The sequence below is a fragment of the Trichechus manatus genome, unplaced genomic scaffold (assembly GCF_000243295.1).
Source record: "Trichechus manatus latirostris isolate Lorelei unplaced genomic scaffold, TriManLat1.0 scaffold00102, whole genome shotgun sequence".
NCBI lineage: Eukaryota > Metazoa > Chordata > Mammalia > Sirenia > Trichechidae > Trichechus > Trichechus manatus.
Genome location: NW_004444038.1, coordinates 5696840 through 5723289, shown reverse-complemented (window position 1 = coordinate 5723289; position 26450 = coordinate 5696840). Strand labels below are relative to the sequence as shown.

The 26450-nt window shown below is 41.0% G+C and overlaps 1 protein-coding gene across 1 annotated transcript in view; it reads right to left on the bottom strand.

Moving 5' to 3' along the window:
• Window positions 1–26450, bottom strand: part of MYO16 (myosin XVI) — a 637778-nt gene that overhangs the window by 52753 nt on the left and 558575 nt on the right. Inside the window, exon 33 of the mRNA XM_004382940.2 lies at window positions 5496–5654. Coding sequence (XP_004382997.2) covers window positions 5496–5654 — 159 coding nt within the window. The remainder of the gene's footprint in view (window positions 1–5495; window positions 5655–26450) is intronic.

Sequence of the window (26450 nt, the reverse complement as noted above, 5' to 3'; positions counted from 1 at the left end):
TAGTCTCGTCATCTTTGCTTCTAAAGAGCATTCTGGTTGTACTTCTTCCGAGACAGATTTGTTCATTTTTCTGGTAGTCTGTGGTATATTCAATATTCTTCACCAACACCATAATTCAAAGACATCCGTTCATCTTCAGTCTTCCTTATTCATTGTCCAGCTTTTGCATGCATATGAGACTGCTGAAAATACCATGGCTTGGGTCAGGCACACCTCAGTCCTGAAAGTGTCATCTTTGCTTTTTAACACTTTGAAGAGGCCTTCTGCAGCAGATATGCCCAACGCACTATGTCATTTGATTTCTTGACTGCTGCTTCCATGGGCATTGATTGTGGATTCAAATCAAATGAAATCCTTGACAACTTAAATAATTTCTCCATTTATCACGATGCTGCTTATTGGTCCAGTTGTGAGAATTTTTGTTTTCTTTATGTTGAGGTGTAACCCATACTGAAGGCTGTGGTCTTTGATCTTCATCAGTAAGTATTTCAAGTCCTCTTCGATTTCAGCAAACAAGATTGTGTCATCTGCATATGGCAGGTCGTTAACAAGCCTTCCTCCAATCCTGATGCCCCATTCTTCATCATATAGTCCAGCTTCTCAGATTATCTGCTCAGCATACAGATTGAATAAGTATGGTAAAAGGATACAACGCTGATGCACACCTTTCCTGATTTTAAACCATGCAGCAACCCCTTGTTCTGTTCAAGCAACTTCCTTTTATAACTTGAGTAAAATGAAAACTGTCTTAATCATAATTACATATAATTGTAATAAAACTTCTAAGTCAGTAAAGCAAAAAATGCTAAGAAAGAAAGGTGGTTTCGGAATCCTAGGAGGCTACATCATTCTTTGCCAAACTTTTATGTTCTTAGTGGTAACAAAAGTCTTTACTGTTAGTACAAAAATCTTTCTGTATCTTATTGGTCTCATTTTTTCCCCATTGTATCAAAAAGCCTCCATCTTGTGAGCTGAACACTTGTAATCATTATGGATGATCTTCCACTTTGTATGGTGGGGTTAGGTTCATCAACATCTAAGGATTTCACTCATCTCTGTCTCTGTTTCCCCACCCTCTGTCTCTTTTCCTCCACCCCCCAACCCGTGTGTGTGTGTGTGTGTGTGTGTGTGTGTGTGTGTGTGTGTGTGTGTATTAAAACAATCTTTGTTCTCAGGGCAATAGAACATTCCTACATTATTCCAGAGATCTTAATGCTAAACATGAATAAAACCTGCCCCAACCAACTACCCACCTCCAGACTTATCCCCAATAAAGTGTTGCTTGTGATGAGAATTGTCATTGCTGGTTTTTATCCAAAATCATTCTTGTCTCCTTCCTTGGTCAATCAACACCGAATATATTTGGGTCAGCAATATGCCCATGTGAAAACTACATTCCCCAGCCTAACTTGGACCTGGGGAAGGGAGGACAGGGATAGGATAGTGAAGTCTGCATGTCTGCTAACCATGAAGTTCCCACAGCCCTGGACCATCTAGCATGCAACGCAAAATTTTCTTCACCACCACCCCTAACCAGTTATTTTTTAATTGTGGAATTGTAACTAACTACCACCCAAGCCAAGCAATAGAACAGAGCAAGCTGCCAAAACATCCCTGGCATTCCTGAATTCACTATTGGCTCTGTACCTCCAGATGAAATGACTTTTGTGGCAATCACTTGGCTCAGCTCCTCATCCTTGCCAGTCAGGTCTGTCATTCTATTGGGGGTGTAGCTCCATCACATTGTAGTTGAATTTGCATTTCTCTGGTTCCTAATGAGGTTGACCTCTGTTAAAAACGTTTACTTAAGTGCTTATTCATGTCTCCTGTCTAATTATCTATTCAGTTGTCTTTCAGTTTTTAATTTATAGTTCTTTAAGTATTCTGAATATGACCTGTTATTGGTTAAATGTATTAAAACATTTTCTCCCAATTTATTTATCTTTTTTTTCTGGTTAGCACTTTTTTGTATCCTGTTTAAGAGGTCTTTCTTTCTTTTACTTCCTCGGAGGTAAAAGAGACATTATCCTGTATTTTCTTGTCTAAATTTTATTTATTTATTTTTGACATTTAGATCTATAGTCTCCCAGATCTAATTATCAGATCTGCTAATGTAATTATAGATCCCTTTTGATTTTTTTACAAAAAAATCACATCATCTGTGAATAATAATAATATTATTTGCTTTTCCAGTTCTTATACCTTTTCTTTTTTTTCCTAACTGTGCTGGTTAGGATCCTCAGAATGATATTGAATTGGTGGTAGCAGGCAGATTTCTTCTGATCTTAAAGCGTGAGCTTTTAGCATTTCACCAATATGTATGATGCTTGCTATATGCTTTTAATTTTTTAATACATACCTTTGATCAGCTCGTGGAGTTTCCCTTTTATTCCCAGTGTTCTAAGTTTTTTTTTTTTTTTAATTATAAGCAGATGTTGTATTTTATTAAATGCTTTTCCTGTATCTGTCGAGAGGGCCAAAAGCTTTTATTGATTTTATAATGTTAAACTAAAACTACAATTTAGAAATAAACCCAAATTGATGATGATGTATCATCCTTTTAATGCACTGCTGGGATTGGATTGTCGATGCTTAGGTTACAATTGTTAATCTCTGTTTAGGAGTGAGAGTGGCTTGTATCTTTCCTTTCTTGCAATATTTTTGTTGGGTTTTTGTATCCAGGTGATACTCAGCTAGTAAACAAGCTGGGAGAATTTTTTTTTTTTTTCCTTCTTCTACTTTTTAATTTTTTTTTCCTATTCTCTGGAAGAGTTTACGTAAGATTTGCATTATTTCTTCCTGAGCATTTTTGGAGAATTTACTAGAGGAGGCAAATGGGTTTGGAGCTTTCATTGTAGGAAGGTCTTCAATGACAAAGTGAATCCATTAATATTTACAGTATGGTTCCGCTTTCCTACTGCTTTTCTCACTTTTATTTAGTTGTTTTTTTTTTTTTGAGGAATGTATTTTTGTTCATCTAAACTTACAGATTTGTTTTGGCTCTCTCGGGTTGCTTGCTCTGGAGGAATCCAGCTGCCATGTTTTGAGGCAGCCTTATGGAGAAGCCCTAGAGAGTGAGCTTGGGTGAGCATTTCCAAGACCTATCAATAGCTCCAACCGTGAGCCCAGCCCGGCAGGGGGACTTCTGACACCTGCCAATGACTATGTGAGTGACCTTGAAAGTGGGTCCTCCCCCAGATCAGGCACTGAGATGACTGTGGTTTTGGCCGACAACGTGACTGCTATTGTCATGAGGGATCTTAGCAACGAGATATTAAACATTTGTTGTTTTTAGCCTCTAAAGTTTCGGGGCTAATCTGTTACACAGCAAGATAACTAATACTATCCATTCAACAGTTGATGGCATTTGGGTATTTCTAGATTGAGGTGATTATAAATAAAGCTACCATAAGCATTTGTGTACAGGTGTTTGTGTGGACATATATTTTCTCTTCTCTTGGTTAAATATCTAGAAGTGGAATTGCTGAGTTAAATGGTAAGTACATGTTGAACTTTATAAGAAACTGCCAAGCTGTTTTCCAAAGTGTGTTATCATTTTCACAGTTTCTTAAATTCATTTATTGATACTTTTATTGGTTTTCAAAAATTTTCTAAGATTTCTCACCAAATGTTTTTTCTGTCCATGCACTCTCTCTTTTCTTCCGAGGATTCAAATAATACTGTATCCTCTATATCTAAATCATTTTCTAGAATTTCCATTCTTTTGCTTCATTCTGGAGGTTTTCTGACTTATCTTCTATTAGTTCAGTTTTGTTTTGCTTTTTTTCTGGCTGCTAATAACCAAAAGGTTGGCAGTTCGAATCCACCAGGCCCTCATTGGAAACCACATGGAGCAGGTCTGTGCTATCCTATAGAGTCGCTATGAGCTGGAATTGACTCGATGGCAACGAGTTTGGTTTTGGTTTGGGTGTCTAATTAACTCTTAAACTCATCCTCTGTTGTACTTAATTTTGATTAATGTATTCTTCAATTTCAGAATTTCCATTTGAAACTTTTTTTTATTGTTTCCATTCTTTGGTGAAATCCTCAGTGTTTTCTTTTATCCTCTTGGGAGTAGTATATACACTTATTTTAAAGCATGTGTCTTTGAACTCCAGTATTTTGAGTCCCTGTGAATATACTGCTGTTGTGTACTATTTCTGCTTGTAATTTTTCATCTTCTTTTGTGTTCTTCATGTGTCTGTTTATTTTTGATAATATGTTGAGTGAAATACGTTTGGTAAAAATATTTCAAAGCCTTGGATGCTGCTCTTGTCTTTCAGGATAGATTTACATTTGCTTTTCCCAGGTACCTGTGGGCCCTATCAATCCTGGAACACCTCAGTTAAATTTGAGAGTCGAGGAAATCCATAGCTGAGCTGCAGTTTCTGATTCAGGCTCATAATTACTCTCAGGATGGACACTTGAAGGTCCCACCCAAGGCCTTGGCAGGTCTCGGACTCTAGTCTCTGTCCCAACAATCCTATGATGGAGTTGGAAACACAGATGCCCCCCCCCACTACCTCCTCCTGCTTAGGACAGCTCCTAGCGTCCCTAGGAGAAAAGCCTAGAACATGAGCTTACTTACTTGAGCTTCCATCCCATACCTACTGCCTCAATCCTTTCTCAGTATTTCACTGTCTGGATAGTTCTCCAGGTCTTAAATCAGATTTTAAAAAAAAAAAAAAAAAGTTTTGTTTAGCTTTTCTGTTGTTCTCAGAAGGAAGGCTGATTTGAATTTTCCAGTCAGTGATTACTGGATTAACTAATTAAAGTCCCTCGGTGGCACAAACAGTTTGTGATCAGCTACTAATAGAAAGGTTGGCGGTTCAAACCCCGGCGATCTGCGTCTGTAAAAGACTACAGCCAAGGAAACCCTACGGACCTCAGTTCTAGTCGGTAACACACAGAGTCGCCATGAGTTGGAGTCAACTCGACAGCAGCAAACTTCTTTCTTGTTTTGTTTTGGTTTTTAAAAGCTTGGACTTCGTTGTGAGAGATAAACTATTTGTTTTAGCCATTAGTAGACAACTTCTGGATACATGCAACCAAACCTAGTTCGAAACGATACACTTATTGATATTCTCAAATTAAATACCAAAGGCAAAGGTGGCATTTACCATTCCTTCAATATGACTTTTCCTTTGCATTTCTTAGTTTATAAAAAGAAAAAGGCATTTTAAAATTAAATATATGGTTACAGCATCCATCTCTTCTTCCTGTACAGTATCAGACTAATTTTATACCGGTTCTCATGGACCAATACTCCGGAAAAATCTCTGAAAAGAAAACTAATACTGAATATTATTCTCATTCTTTAACCCATGCAATAATAGGTTGACAATAATCCCTAGAGTGAAGTTTGACAGTTTATGTTCTATTTTCCAGTTCTTAAGCTTACTTTGTTTTTAAATTTTATATCCATTCTTGCTAGAAAGTTTATGCAGCTTAAAACTTTTCCCTATTTACTTCTGAGTAGTTGAAAAAGTGCTTACCATTTGTGACGGAATTTCCATTTTCAGCAGTTATACAACTAGACAGTGAATTAGATAACTGAATTCCATGGTTATTTGCATTTCTATCTTGAGCCTCTGATGCAGTTTCTGATGTACTAGGATCATCCCGGCTTGTTAAGTTCATGTTAGTTTCAAAACCTAAAATAAATTTTAGAAAAGATTATACTTTTTTTGACAAAATGTACTGAGTCAATTGAATAAAATACTGGAAGAAAATAATAAAGTGGATCAAATTGAACATGAATTCAAGTTGAAATTTTAGATTATTAACAATCCTTGAGCCCTGGTGGTACAGAGGTTAAGAGCTCGTCTGCTAATCAAAAGGTCACCAGCTGCTCCTTGGAAACCCTAGGGGGCAGTTCTACGCTGTCCTATAGGGTCGCTATGAGTTGGAATCAACGCAATGGCAATGGGTTTGGTTGGGTTTTGGTGAATCGACTTTATAAAACATTTACCAAATTTTGCCACAACACTGTTAAACATAACAGAAAATGTTAAATGGTGATAATCAATTTTATAGTTTGTGGTTTTCACTTATATTTATATAGAATTCTTGATGTCATAGGTCAAATAACTCATCATTACCATATCGCTCATCTTGAGAGACCTATTTCCTAAAAGAATCACGGCAATTAGTTCATGTTTAATAAGTTTTCTGAAACTATTACATTTAAATAAAGCTGGGGAAATCTTACACCTTTGACAAAAATACATTTTCAACATTATTATAAAATATGTTACTATCCATTCATAAGGATCCCTGATGGCGCAGTGGTTAAGAGCTCGGCTGCTAACCGAAAGGTGGGTGGTTCAAACCCACCAGCTGCTCCTTGGGTGAAAGATGTGGCAGTCTGCTTCCATGAAGATCACAGCCTTGGAAACCCTATGGGGCAGCTCTCCTCTGCCCTATGGGGTCACTAGGAATTGACTGGCAGCACACAACTACAACAATTAGCCATCTGGGAACACTAACGTTCAAATCCCTGCTTCCATATTTTGTCACTAATGTACTGACTCAGTATCTAATTCGCGCTCGGCGTTAAGTGCCCTGAGGTAAGTGGACACAATAGAAGGCAGTCCAGGTTAAAAGAAGGGCGAAATGAGGGCTTTAAAAAAAATTATGTCGTGTTAATAAACTAAAATATAACTAATGCTAGGGCTTTGGAATGATATTTAACTGGGTTAAATTTTTACATAATCATTACATCACCTTTAGGCAAGGATGAAAACTTACCAGAGTTTGCAAACCAAGAACAACTGTCCATCACAGTGACAAGCCTGTCCTCTCCCGGCTCCCACTCCACCCCACCCTCGACCGGAGCCGGGTCGCCCTCTTCAGACTGGGCAGGCCTACCTGGGATTGGCTCCTGTGTCCCAGGAACCTCAGACAAACGTCAACCTACTGGGAGCCTTTTGATTCAGCATCAGTAGATTCTGGCTGTGTTTAAAGGTCGACTTTTCTTAAGTTTTAGGCCAACAGATCATTCAAAAGGGAAAATAAGCATAACTTATTGTGGCAGAACCAAGTTTGCTATCTCATCCGATCCCAATAACCACTATTCCAATAAGGAGAGATATTATCCCTATTTTTCCTGAAAAGGAAATTAAGGTTACGCAGTCATGCAGCTGGCAAGAGGTAGAATGAAACTTCACCTATATCTTCTGATAATAAGTTGTTGGGTTTTTTTTTCTTTTATTAAAAGACAACATAGATTATGTCAATTCCATGCTTTAAACTCTTAAATGAATTGCTGTTGTCTAAAAGAAAGGAAGAAAGTGAGAAAGAAAAAAACCAAAAGAAAGTGAAAGAAAGAGTGAGAAAAAGGAAGGGAGAAAGAACGATCACTCCGTAGTTTCTTCTTCAAGGCCCTTCTCGATATGATCCTTCCTACCTCTCCCTGTTTGACATTCTTTCCTCTTGTCCTTTGACAAATATACACAAATAACACTACAATCAAGGGGCATTTATCCGAATGCTCTATACTGGTTCATGTTTTAGTGCTTCGGTATATGTACTCCGCCTGCCTGAACTATCCTCTCCGTTTATCAACCCGCACCTTCCTACTCACTAGTTGGGAACTCGTACACAGCGGCACCTCCTCGGTGATGTCTCCTGTACCAATAAGACACACAAAGCACAGTGAGGAGCATGGTCTGCTCAGAAGCAGTGTTAAGATGGAGAGGTGGATAATGCTGGATAGGTAGAATGAAGGCTCCATTACCAGGGCTTTGAAAACCAGGCAGAAGAGTTTATGTTTAAATGATCCAGTGAGCCATTGTGGCTCCTGGCCCCCTTAAGTTAACAAACAAAGACCTTCAGTCAAGCCGCCTTGCATAGGAACAGTGACAGAAATGAAAAGTCAGGCTGAACTGAACTTGACAATGAGCAATTATTGAACAGGCTGAAACAGGAAGAGTATTCAACTTGGTAAACTTTTTTTTTTTGCCTTTTTATTTTTAATCTTCTAGAAATCAGTAGAACAGATATGGTTTGAAAGTTGTCTTAAGGCATAGACATTCACCTGCTTTTACTTCTCTTTAAACTATATTTAAACTATGTTTATGTATTTTTTTCTTTTTTTAATTTGTATATTTACTGAGTACCTATTACGTGCCTGAAACTCTCTAGGTGCTGAAGATACAATGGTGAATATGACAGACCTATAGCTTGGAGCCCTGGTGGCACAGTGGTTAAGAGATCGGCTGAGAACCAAAAGGTCGTCAGTTTGAATCCACCAGCTGCTCCTTGGAAACCCTGTGGGGCAGTTCTATTCTCTCCTACAGGGTTGCTATGAGCTGGAATTGGCTCGATGCCAGTGGTTATTGTTTTCTGGGGTTTTTTTATAGCTTGAAGCTTACCTCGTGGAAAGGTGGTTGACAATAAACACAAGCAAATAATTACAACTGATGGACCTCCAACTTGGTGGAGAGCATAATGGGCAGTGAGGGGTAGGAATCAGATGTTCTTAGGCAGGGTGGGTCAGGGAAACTTCTTTAGGAGGTAACAATTAAGCTCAGCTAAAAAAAAGGAAGACGGAAGAAGAAGAGATGCCTTTGAATTATGGTGTTGGCCAAGAATATTGAATATACCATGGACTGCCAGAAGAATGAACAAATATGTCTTGGAAGATGTACAACGAGAATGCTTCTTAGGAGTGAGGATGGCGAGACTTTGTCACACGTACGTACTTTGGACATGTTATCAGGAGGGACCAGTCCCTGAAGAAGGACGTCATACTTGGTAAAGTAGAGGGTCAGTGAAAAAGAGGAAGACCCTCAACAAGATGGATTAACACAGTGGCTACAACAATGGGCTCAAACACAGGAATGATTGTGAGGATGGTGCAGGACTGGACAGTGTTTCATTCTGTTGTATGTAGGGTCGCCGTGATTGGCAACTGGCTCGATAGCACCTACCAACAACAAGAAGAGGAAAGGAGCCGTGCTGGAGCAGTGGTTAAACCCCTTGTCCGCTAACAAAATGTCGTCCATTTGAACTCACCAGCCACTCTGCAGGAGAAAGATGTGGCAGTCTGCTTCCATAAAGATTCACAGCCTTGGTAACCCTATGGGGCAGTTCTACTCTGTCCTATAGGGTTGCTATGAGTCAGAATCAACTTGACAGCAAGGGGATTGGTGTTTGTTTTGGAAGAAAGAAGAAAAGAAGCCAGATGTGGTGAGGAAAGGCAACCTCCTCATGCAGTTGTAAGTCCCTGAAGAGGGATGCTGTTGTTAGGTGTGGTCAAGTGTGACAGAGGGGAACTACCCCTAGGGATTTTTTGGCTGTAATCTTTATGGAAGCAGATCACCAGTTGTTTCTCCCATAGAACCACCGAGAGGGTTCAAACCACCAACCTTTTAGTTAGCAGCGGAGAGCTTAACCATTGTACCATCAGGGCTCCTTGAAGCAAGACAGAGCTTTACTTTTTCAAGGAAGCAAGTTCAGCGGAATTCTAATGATTTGGGTAAGCGAAAGCAAAGAGTGAGAAAAAGGACACAAAACCTCGGAGGCCACCACGGTAAGGAGTTTAGATTATACTCTCAGGACAGTGGAAGGTTACCAAAGGATATGAAGCAAGAGTAACCTGCTAGATACATGGGGATGCTGTTGGTATTGGGTGCCGTCAAGTGGATTTTCAACTCACAGAGATCCCATGTGACAGAGTAGAACTGCCCCATACGGTTTTCTAGGCTCTAATCTCTATGGGAGCAGATTGCCAGGACCTTCACCATGGAATGGCTTGTGGGTTCGAACCACCAACATAAGCCAAGTGCTTAACCACAGTGCCACAAGGGCTCCTTAGTCTTATTTTATCTAGTTATAACAGACTCGCTCCTCAGAGACACTGAGCTGGCTGGGTACTAACACCTGATGCTGGCTGGAAAATTATAGTCAAACTTCATTTTTTGCTATTAACATCTTAAAATTATTTTCATATTCCAATCAGCAGTGTAAATTGTAGGCCAAGAAATGTTTTAAAATGTGTCATACAAGTTAGGATGTGATCCTCACATTATCTGCTAAAGTTTTCTTTACATTTTTATGTCAACATTTTCTTCTATTCAATGATGCCTCTGGATTGGATTAAGGGAACAGGTCTTTCTTAGCAAGATGTAAGAATGGATGGTCAATATAATGATCATAATCCACATTGCCCTTATAACAATTAGCATGCCTTAAGGGCTTACTGTGTGCCAATCCCCCCGCTACATGCTGTACTTGATTTAGCTCTCGATTTTGAAACAACTCTGAAAAATTGTTATTATCATGCCTATTTTAGAGATGAGGCTATTGAGGCTTGGAGAGGCTAATTGAATTGCAAATGTTTCACAACCAGTCCATTTTGCAGTGCATTCAGACTGAGGCATGCAGGTCTGGAGTCCACCCATACTCATTTTCCTGTGTAAAGTCCTTCCTCATTATTTCATCTGCTGATGTAAAGGATAAGGCAGTTTCTGTGACGTTATCACACATGCCATAATGATAATAAATTGGTATGTGTAGGTTGAAAAAAAGGCACCCTAGTAACCCAAATAGAGTTGCAACATCAATATAGATGTCCTCACTTTGAGGTTATCTTCATTCATCAACTGGGGATTCTTAGCTTACTAAATACTGTGCCAGCTACCTCTCATAAAAAGCCGTACTCCAAGTTAAGTCCAAACATGTAGAAGCTTGTATGCCCCAACTTGTTAACTTCTGGATTCAACCGTAATGAGGGTCAAAGGCTGAAACTCTCACCAATTTGCTTTTGCACAGTGTCAAGTGGAAGTGAAGTGCAAGGAGGTTTGCAGTCGTCCTTGTGGAAGGTCCTCCCATTACCTTGTACTCAAATATGAAAAGAAGATGACAATAATCAAAAAGGAGGAAACTGGAATTCAGTTTGAAGGGGTCTTTGTTATAAAAGTACATATAAAAGAGCCATACTATATGGAAATTTTTCAAAGGAATAATACAGAGCATATAAAGTCAGAAAGACTCTTCATGCCTGGAAGCAGTGACCACCAGGGTTTTGAGGTTGGAGAAAAGTTGGTCTCACCAAAAGAAAATATTTGAGACTGTCAATGACTCTAAGTAAACACGGAGAGAAGCAAGCACTGTAAGATCCTGTCTAATGAATTAAAGGCGTGTCTGAGTCATCTCTGTAAGTCTGCATCTTGTGAAATAAGTAATTTGTGTAGTTTAGTGACATCTTTTGTTACATGTTTACTGCATTGTAGCTCCAGTTGGTTAGAATACTCGTGGTATTTTCTTTTTGCCTGTAAACAGTATTTCTCTGGGACCCCAGCCTGACATTGTTTTAACAGGTAGGAAAGAAATGAATTACATCAGGATCTGACTCAAAGATTAAAGTCTTGGCTATTATGTTAGGATGTGATTATTAAATACAAGTATGCAATAGAGACCCGTGTAAGTTGAATTTTGATCAAATGGGAGCATTCTAACACACGTATAAATGTTAGGACACAGAAAAGTTCAGTTGTCACTTGTTAATTTTTCTATAATTAAAATATCATTCTGGGTGTGTGTGATCCTTTTAAAACAGTGATTGTCAATAGGGGACAATTTTGCCTTCTGGGGACATTTGGCAATGCCTGGGTGGTGAAAACAGCTAAGAACTTGGCTACTAATCGAAAGGTTGGTGACTTGTATCCACCCAGAGGTGCCTTGGAAGAAAGAGCTGGCAATCTACTTCAGGAAGCTCATAGCCATTGAAAACCCATGCAACACAGATCTACTCTGACACACATGGAGTTGTCATGAGTCAGAACTGACTTTATGGTGACTGGCTGACATTTTTGTTGTCACTACTGCGGGAGAATGCCCCTGGCATCTGGTAGGTGGAGATCAGGGATGTTACAAAATATCCTACGATGTACAGGACAGCCCTCCATGACAAAGAAAGATTTGGCCCACAATGTCGATAGTGCCAGGCTTGAGAAAGCTTGTTTTCAAACTTTGGTCAGTAAGATACCACGATCAGTCTCTAGTCGTCTGGAGCAAAAGCAAGAGAAGGAAACCAAAGACTAAGAGAAGAAACGTGTGTCTAGGACTAACAGTCTACAAGATCGTGGCCCCATCTACCTTGAGACCAGAAGAACTAAATGGTGCCCAGCTACCACTAACGGCCATTCTGATGAGGGCCACAATAAATGGATCCTGACAGAATGGGAGAAAAATGTGGGAAAGAACTCAAATTCTTAAAACGTGCAGAATTACTGGACTGGTTGAGACTATCACCCTGAAATACTCTTTAAACTCTGAACTGAAACTATCCCCTGAGGTCACCTTTTACCTAAACAGCATACTGGCTCATAAAATAAAGAATATCACTCATGAGTACTGCACGCCTTTAAAAAATCATCTATATGAGACCAAATGGTCAACAATCACTCTAAAGTAAAGATGAAAGGGTAAGGGGACAGGGACATCAGATTATTGGAAATGAAACATCTAGAAAGGAATTAATGAGAATGTTGACACACTGTGAAGTAAGTAACCAATGTCACTGAAAAATGTGTATGGTAACTGTTAAAGGGGAACCTAATTTGCTGTGAAAACTTGCAGTGAAAACAATAAAATATTATTTAAAACAAAAACAAAAAATTAAGTCAGATTGTGTCATTTCCCCACTCAAATCACTCCACTGGTTTCTTTTTTCACTCAGGTTAGACCCAAGGACTTACGGAGGCCCAGAGAACCCTCCACTCATCTTAGACCTCGTCTCCAACCAATCTCCTTGTCGTCCTCTGCCCCTACCCCATTATTCTCTGCATTCCTCAACCTGCTTTTCATTGCCCACTTCGTTCAGGGCTCTGTTCAAATCTCACTAGAGCAGAAAGGCCTTTCCCGACCACCTTCTAGAAAATAGCACCCTCCTTTCACCCCTGGTCTTTCTATATTCCCTCCTTTATTAATCCACATAATCCTTCTCAATACACGATAAATTACAGTTCAATTTTTGGTTTACTTTCTGTCTCTTCCCTCTAGAGTGTTGGCTCCATGAGTTCAAATACAATGTCTCTTTTGTTCATTGTTGTATTCCCAGTTCCTACAACACTGCCTGGAACATAACAGGTGCTCAATGCATCTTTGTCAAAAGAAATAATGAACAGATAATAAATGACTATAAAACAACATTGCTATAGAAATTCTGTTTGCTAAAAACACTTTTTTTACAACCCTAAAATAGTTGGCAAGTTTTCTCAATGAAAAATTCATGCAAATGATTACGATAAAATCGTACATCACAGTCATGTTGCTGCTGTTGTTAGGTGCCCTCGAGTCAGCTCCGACTCACAGCAACCCCACGTACATCACAAGTAAATACTGCCTGGACCTGATCCATCCTCACAATCGTTGCTAAGCTTGAGCCCATTGGTGCAGCCACTGGGTCAATTCATCTCATTGAGGGCCTTCCTCACAGTAATAAGTTCTCCCAGTTCACACAAGATTATTTGAAACATATGAAAGGATGTCCACTATTAATAATATGCCTTGAGTTCTAATCTTCCCTAATTTAAAATTATAACATAAGAATAGTATCTCATTGTCCGAGGTAAATAGTTTCTACTTATTGAAAGGGTCAGAACTGTTTGCTTTCTGCATAAGAGTGTGAACTCGGGAGAGAAAAGATGCATGACTATTTAAAACCTATTCCGGACCCACAGCTAAGGATTCATGTGTTTCTACCATGGTCCTACTAAACAGCAAAATGATAGATCTGGACATATCTAATATCTTCAAATCTGACCTTATAATCTCTAATGTCAGGAAATTAAGTTGAATTTGGTAAGTGCTGCATGGTTTTTGTTTTTGGTGGTGCATGCTCTTCTGGATAGTTACTGGCAGGGGATGGGCAGCGGCGGGTGGGCCAGTGGTCTAATGAGTGTGAGATTCTGCAACCTCACTGGGACAGGCCTTTTCCCCAGAGAGGGACTCAGTGCGTGTACAGTCAATGTCTGTGTATCTCATAGCTTTTGTAAACATATACTTTGCTTTATTTTCTCATTTTTAATACATGTTCACTTCCCTATCTAAATTTCTATTTGTCATTTTTATTCTTTTCCTTAAAGAAGGTCCCGCACGTTGTATAAGCTTTAGCCTCTGGAAAGACAGAATCTGTTCCAGGAATAGAGAGCCCTGGAAGTGATTTATATGATAAGATCCTTACCCTTGTTAAACTTACAGTTACTAGGGAGAAGAACACGTGTGAAATTACTGAATAAGATTACGAGGCAATATTACTTCTGGTTGTTACTGACGATGATTTGACGGCTGCTTTTATTTTACAGAGATGCTCAAGAGTGAAGGCTGAGTGGGAAAAGCTTCACTCTTCAAGTAACACCAGGACTGTTGTACAAGTTCACCCTGATAGCAGAGGTGGGAATAAGTTAACGATAAAGAGATATATTCTGGAAGAAGAAACAAGCTAGGATTTTGCTGGGGGAGTGGTGAGGTAAGATGCAGCCTAAGAAGAGAAACTCTTTTGGGGGAAGGAAGGCAACATTTCTGCAGGGGAGGAGAGAAGCTTCTCCCTGATGAGAGAAGTGTCTTTGAATAAGTTTGGACGAATTATAGAAACATCATGAGTGAAATGAGTGACGGAGAGAAGCTGTCGTCGTTAGCTGCCTCAGAGTAGGCCCCCACCTCATGGAGACCCCATGCATAATGGAAGTAAACACTGTCTGGTCCTGAGCCAACCCAACAATTGTGGGTTGAACCCTTGTGATCCACAGGGTTTTCACTGGCTGATTTTCAGAAGATCACCAGGTCTTTCTTCCTAGTCCTTCTTGGTTTGGAAGCTCTGCTGAAACCTGCTCAGTGTCATAGCAATGTGCAGGCCTCCAATGACAGACAGGTGCTGGCTGTGCATGAGATGCATTGGCAGGAATCTAACCTGGTCTCCTGCATGGAAGGTGAGAATTCTACCACTAAACCCCCACTGCCCCCATAACTGAGAGAAGTACTCACCCCAAATCAACAGCTAGAAGAAATCTGGCAAAAGGCAAAGCATTTGGTCCATTCCCGGGGAAGCAGTGAGATGACCTTGAGATTGGTGGTCACTCTGGGGACACGTGAGAGCTGAATTTACTAGGAAGAGTGGTGAGTGCTAGGATTTAGCTCAGAGCTTTAGGAAATACACAGAAAACCAATGATCCCTCAAATGTTTACATTCCAGAGGGGAGGTAAGACATCATACATGGCAGGAATCCATGATGCAAGGTGGGTTATGGACAACCACAGCAAAGTACAGATATCTTGGTGGAGGGGATTTAGGAAAGAATAATCTAGAATAGTCATTGTGGGATTCTCATGCTATTCAGCTGAGCTAATGTTTGTTGTTTTTGCTTGTTAAAGCCTTTGACAATTAAAATACCAAGTGTGGGAGGGACATCCAGGGTGCATTCTAAAGGGTGTCTTTTCTCAGGCTCTGGGTGGTGACTTAGGTCAAAGGGTGAATGTCTTTGAGGTGCCCTCAAGGCAGGCTGGAAGGCAGCAAATGACCGGGGACTGAAATAAACTTGATGCCAAATGCTCTAGGAATTCATAGGAGAAAGCAGGATAGGCCGGGGTCGCCAGGTGAGACTTTGTAGAGTGAGAGGAAAAATAAAACAACGGGATTTGGAACTAAGGACAGAATGTGGAGAGGAGGAGGAAAAGCAGAAAGCAACAGAGTCAGAAACGACTGCATTCAAGACAGACAGGAGGCTGGATCTGCCCACAGCTCTGCTCTGGGCAGTGCGAGAAAATGAGCTCGGAGCTTGCGTGGCAGCAAGGATTTGGAGCAAGTGTGCGACACGGGGAAGTCAGAAACCGTGAGAATTTGGATACAAGGAGTGGCAAAAGGCATGGTAAGTCAAGGAGAAGGCTGAGGTAAAAATTCCTTTGAGCTGGGGGACCTGGGAGGACGTCAGAGACATTAACAATGGAGCCGGATAGAGGAGGAGTTGTTGGCTGGACGCTGATGATGAGTTTGGGGTTGTGGATGCTGATTTTCAAGTGACAACCATGTATCTAAGCAGTTAACTAGGCAGCAAGTGAATCGTGTCCCCCTAAAATATGTGTTGTACATGGTAACCCTGTGGGGCAGTTTTAGTCTTTCCTACAGGGTCGCAATGAATCGGAATCCACTCGACGGCAATGAGTTTTGCGTACCTGTGATTATAATCCCATTTGGGGATGGGTTTTCTCTGTTGTGTTAGTGTTATGTTAGTAAGGCACTATTATCATAGGGTATGTATTCAGTCAGTCTCTTAGACACAAAAGAGCAAATAAAAAACCAAAAAAGCACAAATAGAGAGGAAGAGCCACACCACATGATCACCAAGGAACCATGGAAAAGAAGCTGAAAGGAGATAAGGACCTTCCCCCAGAGGGGACAGAGAGCGAGAGAGCCTTTCTCCAGAGGTGGCCCCTGAATTCGGTCTGCTAGCCTCCTAAACTGTGGGAAAATAAATGTCTGTTGGTTAAAGCCACCCACCTGTGGTATTTCTGTTACAGCAGAATATTTATGAGGACTGAAAATAAAATGTCTAGGAGAGATTTAAAAATCTCTCAGGAGGGAGGATTTCATCAAGGAGAAGAGATGTTCCTAAGGGTGACGAGGCAGACGGGGGAAGCACAGCTGATAATGGATACAAAAAAGCAGGTGTAAGATTGGAGGAGGGAGGGCATGGGGCTGGGTGATTTGGCAGTGCAGACGGTCAGAAGGGAAGGGCTTTGCAAAGGATAGGGAGCCTGACATACCAAATGCCACAGAAAGGTCAAGGAGAATGAGCACTGAACGTGCAATGCAATGTTTCTTTAAGAAGAACGCTTCAAAAAACAATTCTCTTGGTTACCTTACGTTGAGATAATTTTAGAGTGTATTTTGGAATTGTATAAGATAGGATCCAGGTTTCAGTAACGCAGGAGAAAAACAAACTGTAGCTGTTTGACGGATTTAATACTGAGAGTGCTATGTAAGGCATAAAAAATGTGAAAATACATTTTCAGCTCATTACTCATGCTGGCTATAACTCATTCTGCAGCTCTATAGGAAAATTCCTCTTCAGAAAGGCTACTGCATGCAGGGAATGTGTTTTCCTATTTGGCACTAAGGAAAAGGACAAATGCAGAGGTGCCTGCGTGGATTTGCTACTTCTCAAGTGTTTGTTTTTAAAATTTAGAAATTCCAGCTCGACCGTGTGTACAGATGCCGACAGAATATGCTTAACTACATTTCAAGAGTATTATTTAGACCTGAAATCAGCATCTAGTTTGTGTTAAACCAAATGTTTCAAGAGAGAAATCCCTTTTAATCTCTGCTTTCTCTGAAATCTTCTATTATTGACCATAAAGAATAAATACAAAGAAAGACTTAGAAATCACTTACAGGCGTATCAGCATTCTGCTATAACAAACTTCTAGAAAGTGAATTGGATTTTTTTTCTTTCGCATGATGACATAACCCAAACATTTGACGTATTGCTTCCCAGAAAGACACATGTCAAGTGTTAGGAATTACAAAGACACAGTCACTGATCCTAAACTCAAGGAAACTGAGAGATTTCTCATGTGGGGTTGCATGAGGAAATACCTGGATGTGAACACAGTTGTATACTAAAGGGGAGATATGTGAGCTCGTGAGGAGTATACATGGAATTTGTGGATGTTTTGAACGGCACTATTCTAATGAATTGACCCGAAACTGTGTGAAACAGATTTTATCACCCTTTTGTTAACAGTTGCCTAAATGTATCAAGATAGGGCTTCAGTGTCCAATAACAATGGCGAAACTGGGAACAGAATGTCAGGTCCTCATGTAATAACTCTTGTGACACAGAGTGCCTCATTATAGGTTGACTAGTTACATTTCTGTAACAATTGATTACTTTAGGACACAGAAAAATATAACACTGTGGCCACTGGGAAGGATGAATGGGTTAAGAAACTATAATTGGTCGACATGCTGAGAACCTTAAAAGGCTACAGTCGGGCACTCAACATTCCTTCCTACTTCTTAATAACCCCTTATGAAACCGTCACTCTTGAGTAGATCAAAATTCCTCTTGAACGTGTGTTTTAAGCATTCTTCTGTGGCAGAAAGTACCACAAACACTTACCCTCTTGGTGAAGTAGGGAAGCATGGACATGTCTGCTTGTCCCCTTGACTCTTGCCACCCACTCCCCTGCCAAGTCTAAGGAGATGGTCTGCACCAGAAAACACCAACAGAAGTAGGAAATAGAGTGATATCTTCAACAACAGATGTGCGGAGCAGAACGCACTGATAGTAAAGCTAAAAACTGACTGTCAGTATAAATTAAATTGTGCCAATTTTCTTTTTAAATTTAACTAACTGGATCCTTTCATGCACATTTATTTTGTCCTTGCCATAACGGAAAAAAAAAAAAATCACTTAATTCCTTTCCTTTCCTTGTACTTAGGTCACTTGCCTTTCCTATAATTAGCTGAATATGCAACACCTAACCAACAAGTTGCCTGGCTCACAGCCCCATTCCTCATGTATAATTTCATAGGTCATGAGGTGATTTATATTGCTGTTATTTTTACATTTCCTAAATGCCAGGTGGTAATGTAAATCCAAGAGTCCTGGAACGCAGTGCATGGCAAAACAGCACTGTTAGCCTCAGCAGAGTATGCTTTAAGTAAATGGTTCTTCATTCCTTTCTCCAGAAAGCAAAGGTAGAGAGGATGGTATTCCCGCCCTCCTGGAGGAAGCCTTTAGTCTGGGGGATGCTGTAGTCTGACGATAAGCTAGGAAGGCCTACCATTCGAAGAAAACAAAGCCGGTGACCGGAGAACTAGTAAAAACCGCAACAGAAGAAAAACAATACAGCGGTGATGTAGAATAGAGTCTTCTCACATTCCTTGCCTAGAATTTCTTTTTTTTTTTTTCTTTACAAAATTTATCTAAGTATTTAACAACCAAACGGGCACAGGCCCAGACCAATCAGAACAGATGGAAGTCATAGGCATTGCGGTCACTTGCTGGGTCCACATTTAACAGAGAAGAGATGTGGCCAGCCAGGGGCCAGGGTGACCAAGGTCGTGGGGTTGGTGGGGGAGAGATTCTGGAGGGCACAGGACGCCAGCCATTTGCCTACCTGTATGGAAATATTTGTGTTTTAACAACCAGTATGTTTTTTTGTCCCTGGTGGTGCAAATGGTTAATGAGCTTGGGTGCTAACAGAAAGGGTGGAGGTTCCAGTCCACCCAGAAGCACCTGCGAAGAAAGACCTAGTGATCTTCTTCCAAACCTCAATCACTGAAAACTCTAGGAAGTACAGGTCTACTCCGACACACACCGGGTCGCCGTGAGTCAGAGTCACTTGAGTCAAGATTTTTTTTTTTTTATGGTGGTACCAGGGTCCAACAGTTAAATGCTCAGCTGATGCTTAGCTGATAAGCGAAAGGTTGGCAGTTCAAATGCACCCAATGGTTCCTCCATGGGATAGAAGACCTGACAATCTGCTCCTGAAAAGATTACAGCCTAGGAAGCCTTATGGGGCAATTCTCTGTTGCATGAGTCAAAAATCAACTCAATGGCACCTCACGGCAACAGAGCCCACCAGCTGGATAACAGCCTCACCTGTCCACACTGGCTGGCTATGTGGCTGCAAATCTGAGGCCTCACATAATAAACTAAAATTGTATATGTAGATTTAAATTCTTTTTTGAAAATTCTTGACAAGCTGCACGGACTATTTCTTTGATACCTGTTGCATTGTGCCTTTTGCTGATGGTGGACTGGATGGTGTAAATAATTCCCTCTACATCATATGTTCCTGTGACTAAATGTCCCTTGACTTGTCCGGGTGACATATTACTGAGTAGATGCCAATCACCCCAGAAAGGATGAGCAATAGGGGAACTGCAGAGAAAAGCTAAACTCATGGCTGAATCGGATTCTCATTTAACTCAGTATCACAGGACAAGGTGATAAAATGACTGCTCAGTGGTGCAATTCCCCTTCTCACGTGCCCTACAAACAATCATTTTTAATTAATCACTTTTTTAATACATATGTTTACAAGTAAATGGACACAGAAAAATCAAGGGGAAAAAAAATCTATCCTTTCCACATACCCTTGAGTAGTTAACTCGAAACATAATTTGATCATGTCACATGCTTGTTTAAAATCTTTTAATGTCTCCTAGTATGTGCAGGACTGGAGCCCTGGTGGCATAGTGGTTAAGAGTTCAGCTGCTAACTGAAAGGTCGGCAGTTTGAATCTACCAGTCGCTCCTTGGAAACCCTACAGGGCAGTTCTACTCTGTCCTATAGGGTCGCTATGAGTTGGAATCAACTTGATGGCAACGGATTTTGTTTATTACATGCCGGACTCATAGCGACCCTGTAGGACAGAGTAGAACTGTACCGTAGGGTTTCCAAGGCTGTAAATCTTTATGGAAGCTGACTGCCACATTTCTCTCCCTGAGAGCAGCTGGTGGGTTCAAATTGCTGTTTTGGTTAGCGACTATGAGTCGGAGTCGACTCCCCGGCAGTGGGTTTGGTTTTGGTTTATTATGTGCGGGATAAAACCCAAATTGATCTCTACTAGGAGAAACAGAGTCCTCATATCTTGGAACTTTCTGTCTTGCCAGTTCAGTCTCATCTCTCTTCACCCCTCCATATAAATCCTACCCGATAGACCAATGTTTTTCAAAGGACATACTTGTGGGTTGTGAAATCAATTTAGTGGTTCGCAACAAGCATTTAAAAATGAAATAAATCAGAATAAATGGAACAAAAAACTTAGAGTTTCACAAACATTAAGGGTGAGGAGTGTTTTGTGAAACCTGTATATTGTTGCAATGTAAAATGTATTCCTTACTTGACGCTGCAGATTAACCGCCTATGGGCTTCTTATGGGCAGAATCTACCTTTGATTTTTTAAAACTGCACAATTTAGGACAACGTCTGCATAAAATCAACCCTCAACACATATTTGAATAAATGAACAAATTAATGACGCTCACCCATCTTATTTAATGATTTTTTGCAAACCTCTTTGAAAACTTAAGAAAAATAGCAAACCGTACTATAAATTATTATTGCTGGTTTAATCATCTTGCCTGAAATTAACCTCTGATTTTTCAAGTCTGGAAGAGAGCTACTTGTGCTGGGGCCATGTGGCAGAATCTTTTTTTTTTTAATGGAAACATTTTTTTTTTTTAAAATCATTACAGAGTGCTTCTAAGATGTATAAAATCCCCACAGAAATGGAAATGCATTCTGATTAGCAGCTGGACCACTTCACTGGGTTTTCTAATGATTATCAGATTAAAAAGACAGTTTTTATGATCCCCCATCACCATGTAGAAGTCACTGAGTCACAGTTCCAGGCTCCGTAAATTAGAGATGATTTCAAGCCTGGGTAAGTGCGTGGAGGACACCCCCCGCGATGCTGCAACTCCATCAGTGAAATTAACAATTAGACTTTTACTGTCTTGTATGACATGTAAGTGATTCAACCACATCTTCAGTTGTGCTAAGGTTTATGTGGTGGAAATAGGATAGAACCAGGAGACTCCAGCACAGCATGCTATAACCGGAGCTCAAGCTAATGTCCCTAAAATGGGGCAACCACACACTATCTTTTTCTTAGGGACTGAAGTTGTTATTTTATTCTTTGTTCAAAATTTTATTGTGCTCTAGGTGAAGTTCACAGTGCAATTAGTTTCTCCTTCAAAAAATTCATATACAAATTGTTTTGTGACGTTGGTTGCAATCCCCACAATGTGTCACCACTTTCCCCTCTTTCCCTTCCCACCCGTGTCCATTTGTCCCGTTTCCCTGTCCCTTCCTGCCTTCTTGTCTTTGCTTTTGGGCAGGTGTTGCCCGTCTGGTCTCGAATACTTGATTGGACTAAGAAGCATGTTCCTCACGTGGGTTATTGTTCGATTTATAAGCCTATCTAAGTAGTTATCTTTAAGGCATTGTATCTATTAGAAATCCCAGACTTTATTCTTAGCAAGACATGTTGTTACCATTGTTAGCTGCCGCTGAGTCACAGCGACCCCATGTGTTACTGAGTAGAACTGCTCCCTAGGGTTTGCTTGGCTGTGTTCTTTATGGAAGCAGATCCCCAGGTCTCACTTCCGTGGTGCCTCTGGGTGGGTCAGAACTGCCAACCTCACGCTGATTGCAAACTGTTTACACTTACACCACCCAGGCTCCTTTCTTATTGTTCTTATTAGCTGCCCTGGAGTCAATTCCGACTCATGCTGACCCCATGTGTGTCAGAGTAGAACGGTACTCCATAGGGTTTTCAAGGCTGTGACCTTTTGGAAGCAGATCACCAGCCGTGTCTTCTGAGGTGCCTCTGGTTGTGTTCAAACTGCCAACCTTGCGGCCAGTAGTCCAGACTTTACTGCCTGCGCTACCCAGGGACTCCACCCCGGGATATAAAGATAGTTGGTCGCGCAGCGGTTAAGTGCTCAGCTGCTAATTGCAAGGTTGGCACTTCGAACCCACCCAGTGGCTCTCAGGAGAAAGACCTGGTGATCTGCTCCCATAAAGATTACAGCCTAGAAAACCCTCTGGGGCAGTTCTACTCTGTCACATGGGGTTGCCACGAGTTGAAAATCGACTGGACAGCACCCAACAACAACAAACACCAATGGGTATACTAGAGTGAATACAATTCATGTGAAAATGAACACATATACTATCCTGTCCTCTAGGGACTGCAGCTGCTGGGCTGCCACTGTTGCCTTAGAAAAGGATATGTGGACTGGTAGAAGTTACCACGTATTACTTTAATCATGTAATGAATATTTAATTATTTAATTACTGTGCATTACTTTAAAGTAGTTCTTTTCTATTCCTAGCTGTCCCCTCAGTCCTGTTGTTCAAACTAGCCTGCACCCCATGCACTTGGTGGTCTCAGCTGAGACACGGAGTCAAGCAAACACAATTCCACCTTATGTGACCATTAGCAAGTAACCGCACAGCTGAGAGCTCTGGTGTGCTTTCCGGTAACACAGAAACACCTGCTTAGAGGTCTTCACCTATTGTCTGCACACACCTTCTTGCTCTCACCTACTCCTCCCTGCGTCATCCATCCTTCCACATAAAAGGAGAATGATAAAATTACAATCCAAAACATGGCATTTTCCCGGGATGTACCCCCTTGAAATTTCAGAACTGACATGTACCCAATTAGTCCCTAGGGGTATTAAAAAAAAAATCAGTTGCTGTCGATTTGATTCTGACTACAGGGTTGCTATATGAATTGGAATCAACTCAACGGCAATGGGTTTTTTTTTTTTTTTAATACCCAGTCTTAGTCATCTAGTACTGCTATAACAGAAATACCACAAGTGGGTGGCTTTAACAAAGAGAAATTTATTCCAGTAGGCTAGAAGTTCGAATTCAGGGCATCAGCTCCAGGGGAAGCCTCTCTCTCTCTGTCAGCTCTGTAGGAAGGTCCTTGTCATCCATCTTGCCCGGAATAGGAGCTTCTTCAAGCAGGGATCCCGGGTCCAAAGGACACACTCTGCTCCAGGCACTGTTTTCTTGGTGGTATGAGGCCCCCCTGTCTCTCTGCTCGATTGCCTCTTTTATATCTCCAAAGAGATTGGCTCAAGACACAATCCAATCTTGTAGACTGAGTCCTGCCTCATTAACATAACTGCCGCTAATCCCATCTGATCAACATCATAAAGATAGGATTTACAACACGTAGGAAAATCACATCAGATGACAAAATGATGGACAATCACCCAATACTGGGAATCATGACCTAGCCAAACTGATACACATATTTTTGGGGGGCACAATTCAAACCATGACATACCCCTAGGTACCAATTGTGTACACGTCAGTTTTGAAGTTTTGAGTTTCTTTTAGCAAGATTACTATGTTTGATTTTGAACTAGAGTTTTGGGTATAAGGAACTTTTTGTAGGTTTTTTAGGGATGTTGTGTCACGCACAAATCCTCGGGTAGCATGATGACAGTTAGTGTTCTATGGCAAATTAGTGTAAATCTAGGATCTAGCTGATGCTCATCACTGTTTGGGCCCTGTATATTTTAAGATCTAGTCATCTCTAGAAGCCCTGGTGGCCCAGTGCTCAGCAGCTCGGCTGCTAAGCAAAAAGGTCGGCAGTTCGAATCCACCAGCTGTTCCTTGGAAACCCTATGGGGCAGTTCTACTCTATCCTATAGGGTCGTTATGAGTCAGAATTGACTCGACAGCAACGGGGGTGATGTTTTGTTTCGTCATCTGTATAGACTAAAAAAGTGAATGATATTGTTGTTTACTGTATTATTATAATGAATTGTTGTTGTTGCGTGCCTGCAAGTTGAGTTTGACTCAGACAACCCATCAAACAGAGAACTGTCCCATGTGTTTTCTAGGCTGTTCTACTCTGTCATACAGGGTCACTATGAGTCAAAATCAACTGAGCAGTACACAGTCACAACCACCACAACCATCTTTACGGGGGGCAGATTGCCAGGTCTTTCTCCCATGGAGCGGCAGGGTGGGTTCGAACGTCAACCTTTTAGCAGCCGAGCATTTAACCATCGCGCTATCAGGGCTCCATATTATAATTAATACATATTATTAAACTACAGTTGGCTAGTAATTGTCAAAGTATGGGGTCTACGTATGAAAATTACAGATTTCAAGGAAAAAAACAGGCAAAAGTAAAAGAATGTCTAAGCAGCTTTGCACACAGTGAACACCAGATGAGTGTCATTGACTCACGGAATGAAGAATGGAGAGAACGATACTGAATACAGCCAGCTCTCAGGTGGTGAGAATTTCTCTAGGCTAATCTCGGCATTAATCATAAAAAATGATTCATGTCAGGCATAGAGGGCCCAAACACTGATAGGCAATTAAGAAATAGGTTTTTCTCTTTCAATGCTGTTAAGGAGAGAGAGAGACTGTGGCACAAATCCAGCCCATCTTCAGGAAAACATTCCTCGCACCATGTCACTTCTGAGCATTTCTTCACAAAAGGAAGAAAACCCCAGGATATTGTATTCTGCAGCGATAATGAGATGCAGATAGTCATGAAGGTCTTTATTAACTTGCTTCAGGAGAGAGGCTGAGTGGCTTAGAGGATAAAGCCCTGGGTTTCTCTTCGGAGACCCCGGTGGGAGTTTAATTTGCAATCCAGTGTAGAGACATACAGTACACAATCGCTGCTTGCTTTAATGGGTTGATAGTATGAAAAATATTTACTGCTTATGAAAGATAATCCAATTCTGAAAAGACTCTCTCTTTTCAGAATATCAGGTACAATAGATTTTTCTCCAGCTGCTGGTGCATTATAGAACGTCACAGCGGTAATCCTTTCTTTACGACACTTGGCTCATCTCAAGAAGCGATGAACTATTTGTGCAAGCCACCTATCTCTGGTCGGACTGGCATGCTAGCGGCTACAGATTTACAGGTAATACATTAAGGTCATTTCCCAAGATAATTTATACTATCCAAAGGGTAACTTCTGGATCAGACTGATGTGAACATTTAGTTGTCACAACTCTCTGCTTTGTTTTGCTCCTGGGTTTCAAAGAATGATAAGGCAGCACGCCCTCGTGGAAATCCTATGGTAACTAGACCTATGAGTTTAACACTCTCCCAACAGATATTTATTGAGGGGCTAAATATTTACTAGAAGCCTGACACTAGCTCTTTATTGAGTTAGACTTCTAACTTTGTCATTATCTAGCTCTCCCTTTCTATAGTCAGACAACAGCTACAGCGATGGACTCAGACACACCATCATGAAGGACTGGGCAATGCTTCCTTCTGTCATACAAAAGGTCGCAATGAGTCAGAGCTGACGGCAACTAGCAACAACAGCACAATAATCACACAATTCAGAAACATGATCTAATTTCTTCTTTTCTCAGAAACTTGCTGTAGAGACAGATGGTGAGGGTTCTTTGAGTTCCCAATCATGGTGGCTGTTGAAAATCCATGCCCATCATCCGTACAGGGCTTAGCACGGTTCCGTGCGTGTGGTGAGGAAACACTACAGCTTTCATTTCTAGCTGATCCTGAGCTGACATCTGGGTCCCCACTGAAAGACCCTTGTAGATGGAGGCCCACATTCTCTAGTAGTCCAGTGCTTCATACGGAAAGGTGCTTGGTGAGCACTCCACATGTGAATAGAACTTCAGGGAGTAGGTTTATCAGTAATTAGGAACTCAATTCCCAAGCAGAACCTCATAGAGGCTGAGACAAAGGGAGATAGAGAATGGGAAAACAATAGGTCTGAATCTGAGCAATTACCTTGGTCCAACTATTGGTGCCTCTGGGTTCCTGAGGATAAGAGGGTACTTTGTGGGACAGGTGAGTAGCCAAGGTTTTGCAGAGAAGGTGAGGAGAAGAGGAGTTGGCAGAGGAGCACCAAAAAAAAATTCTCTCAGTTTAAAAACTGCTTGGATGTTTCTCAGGGACATG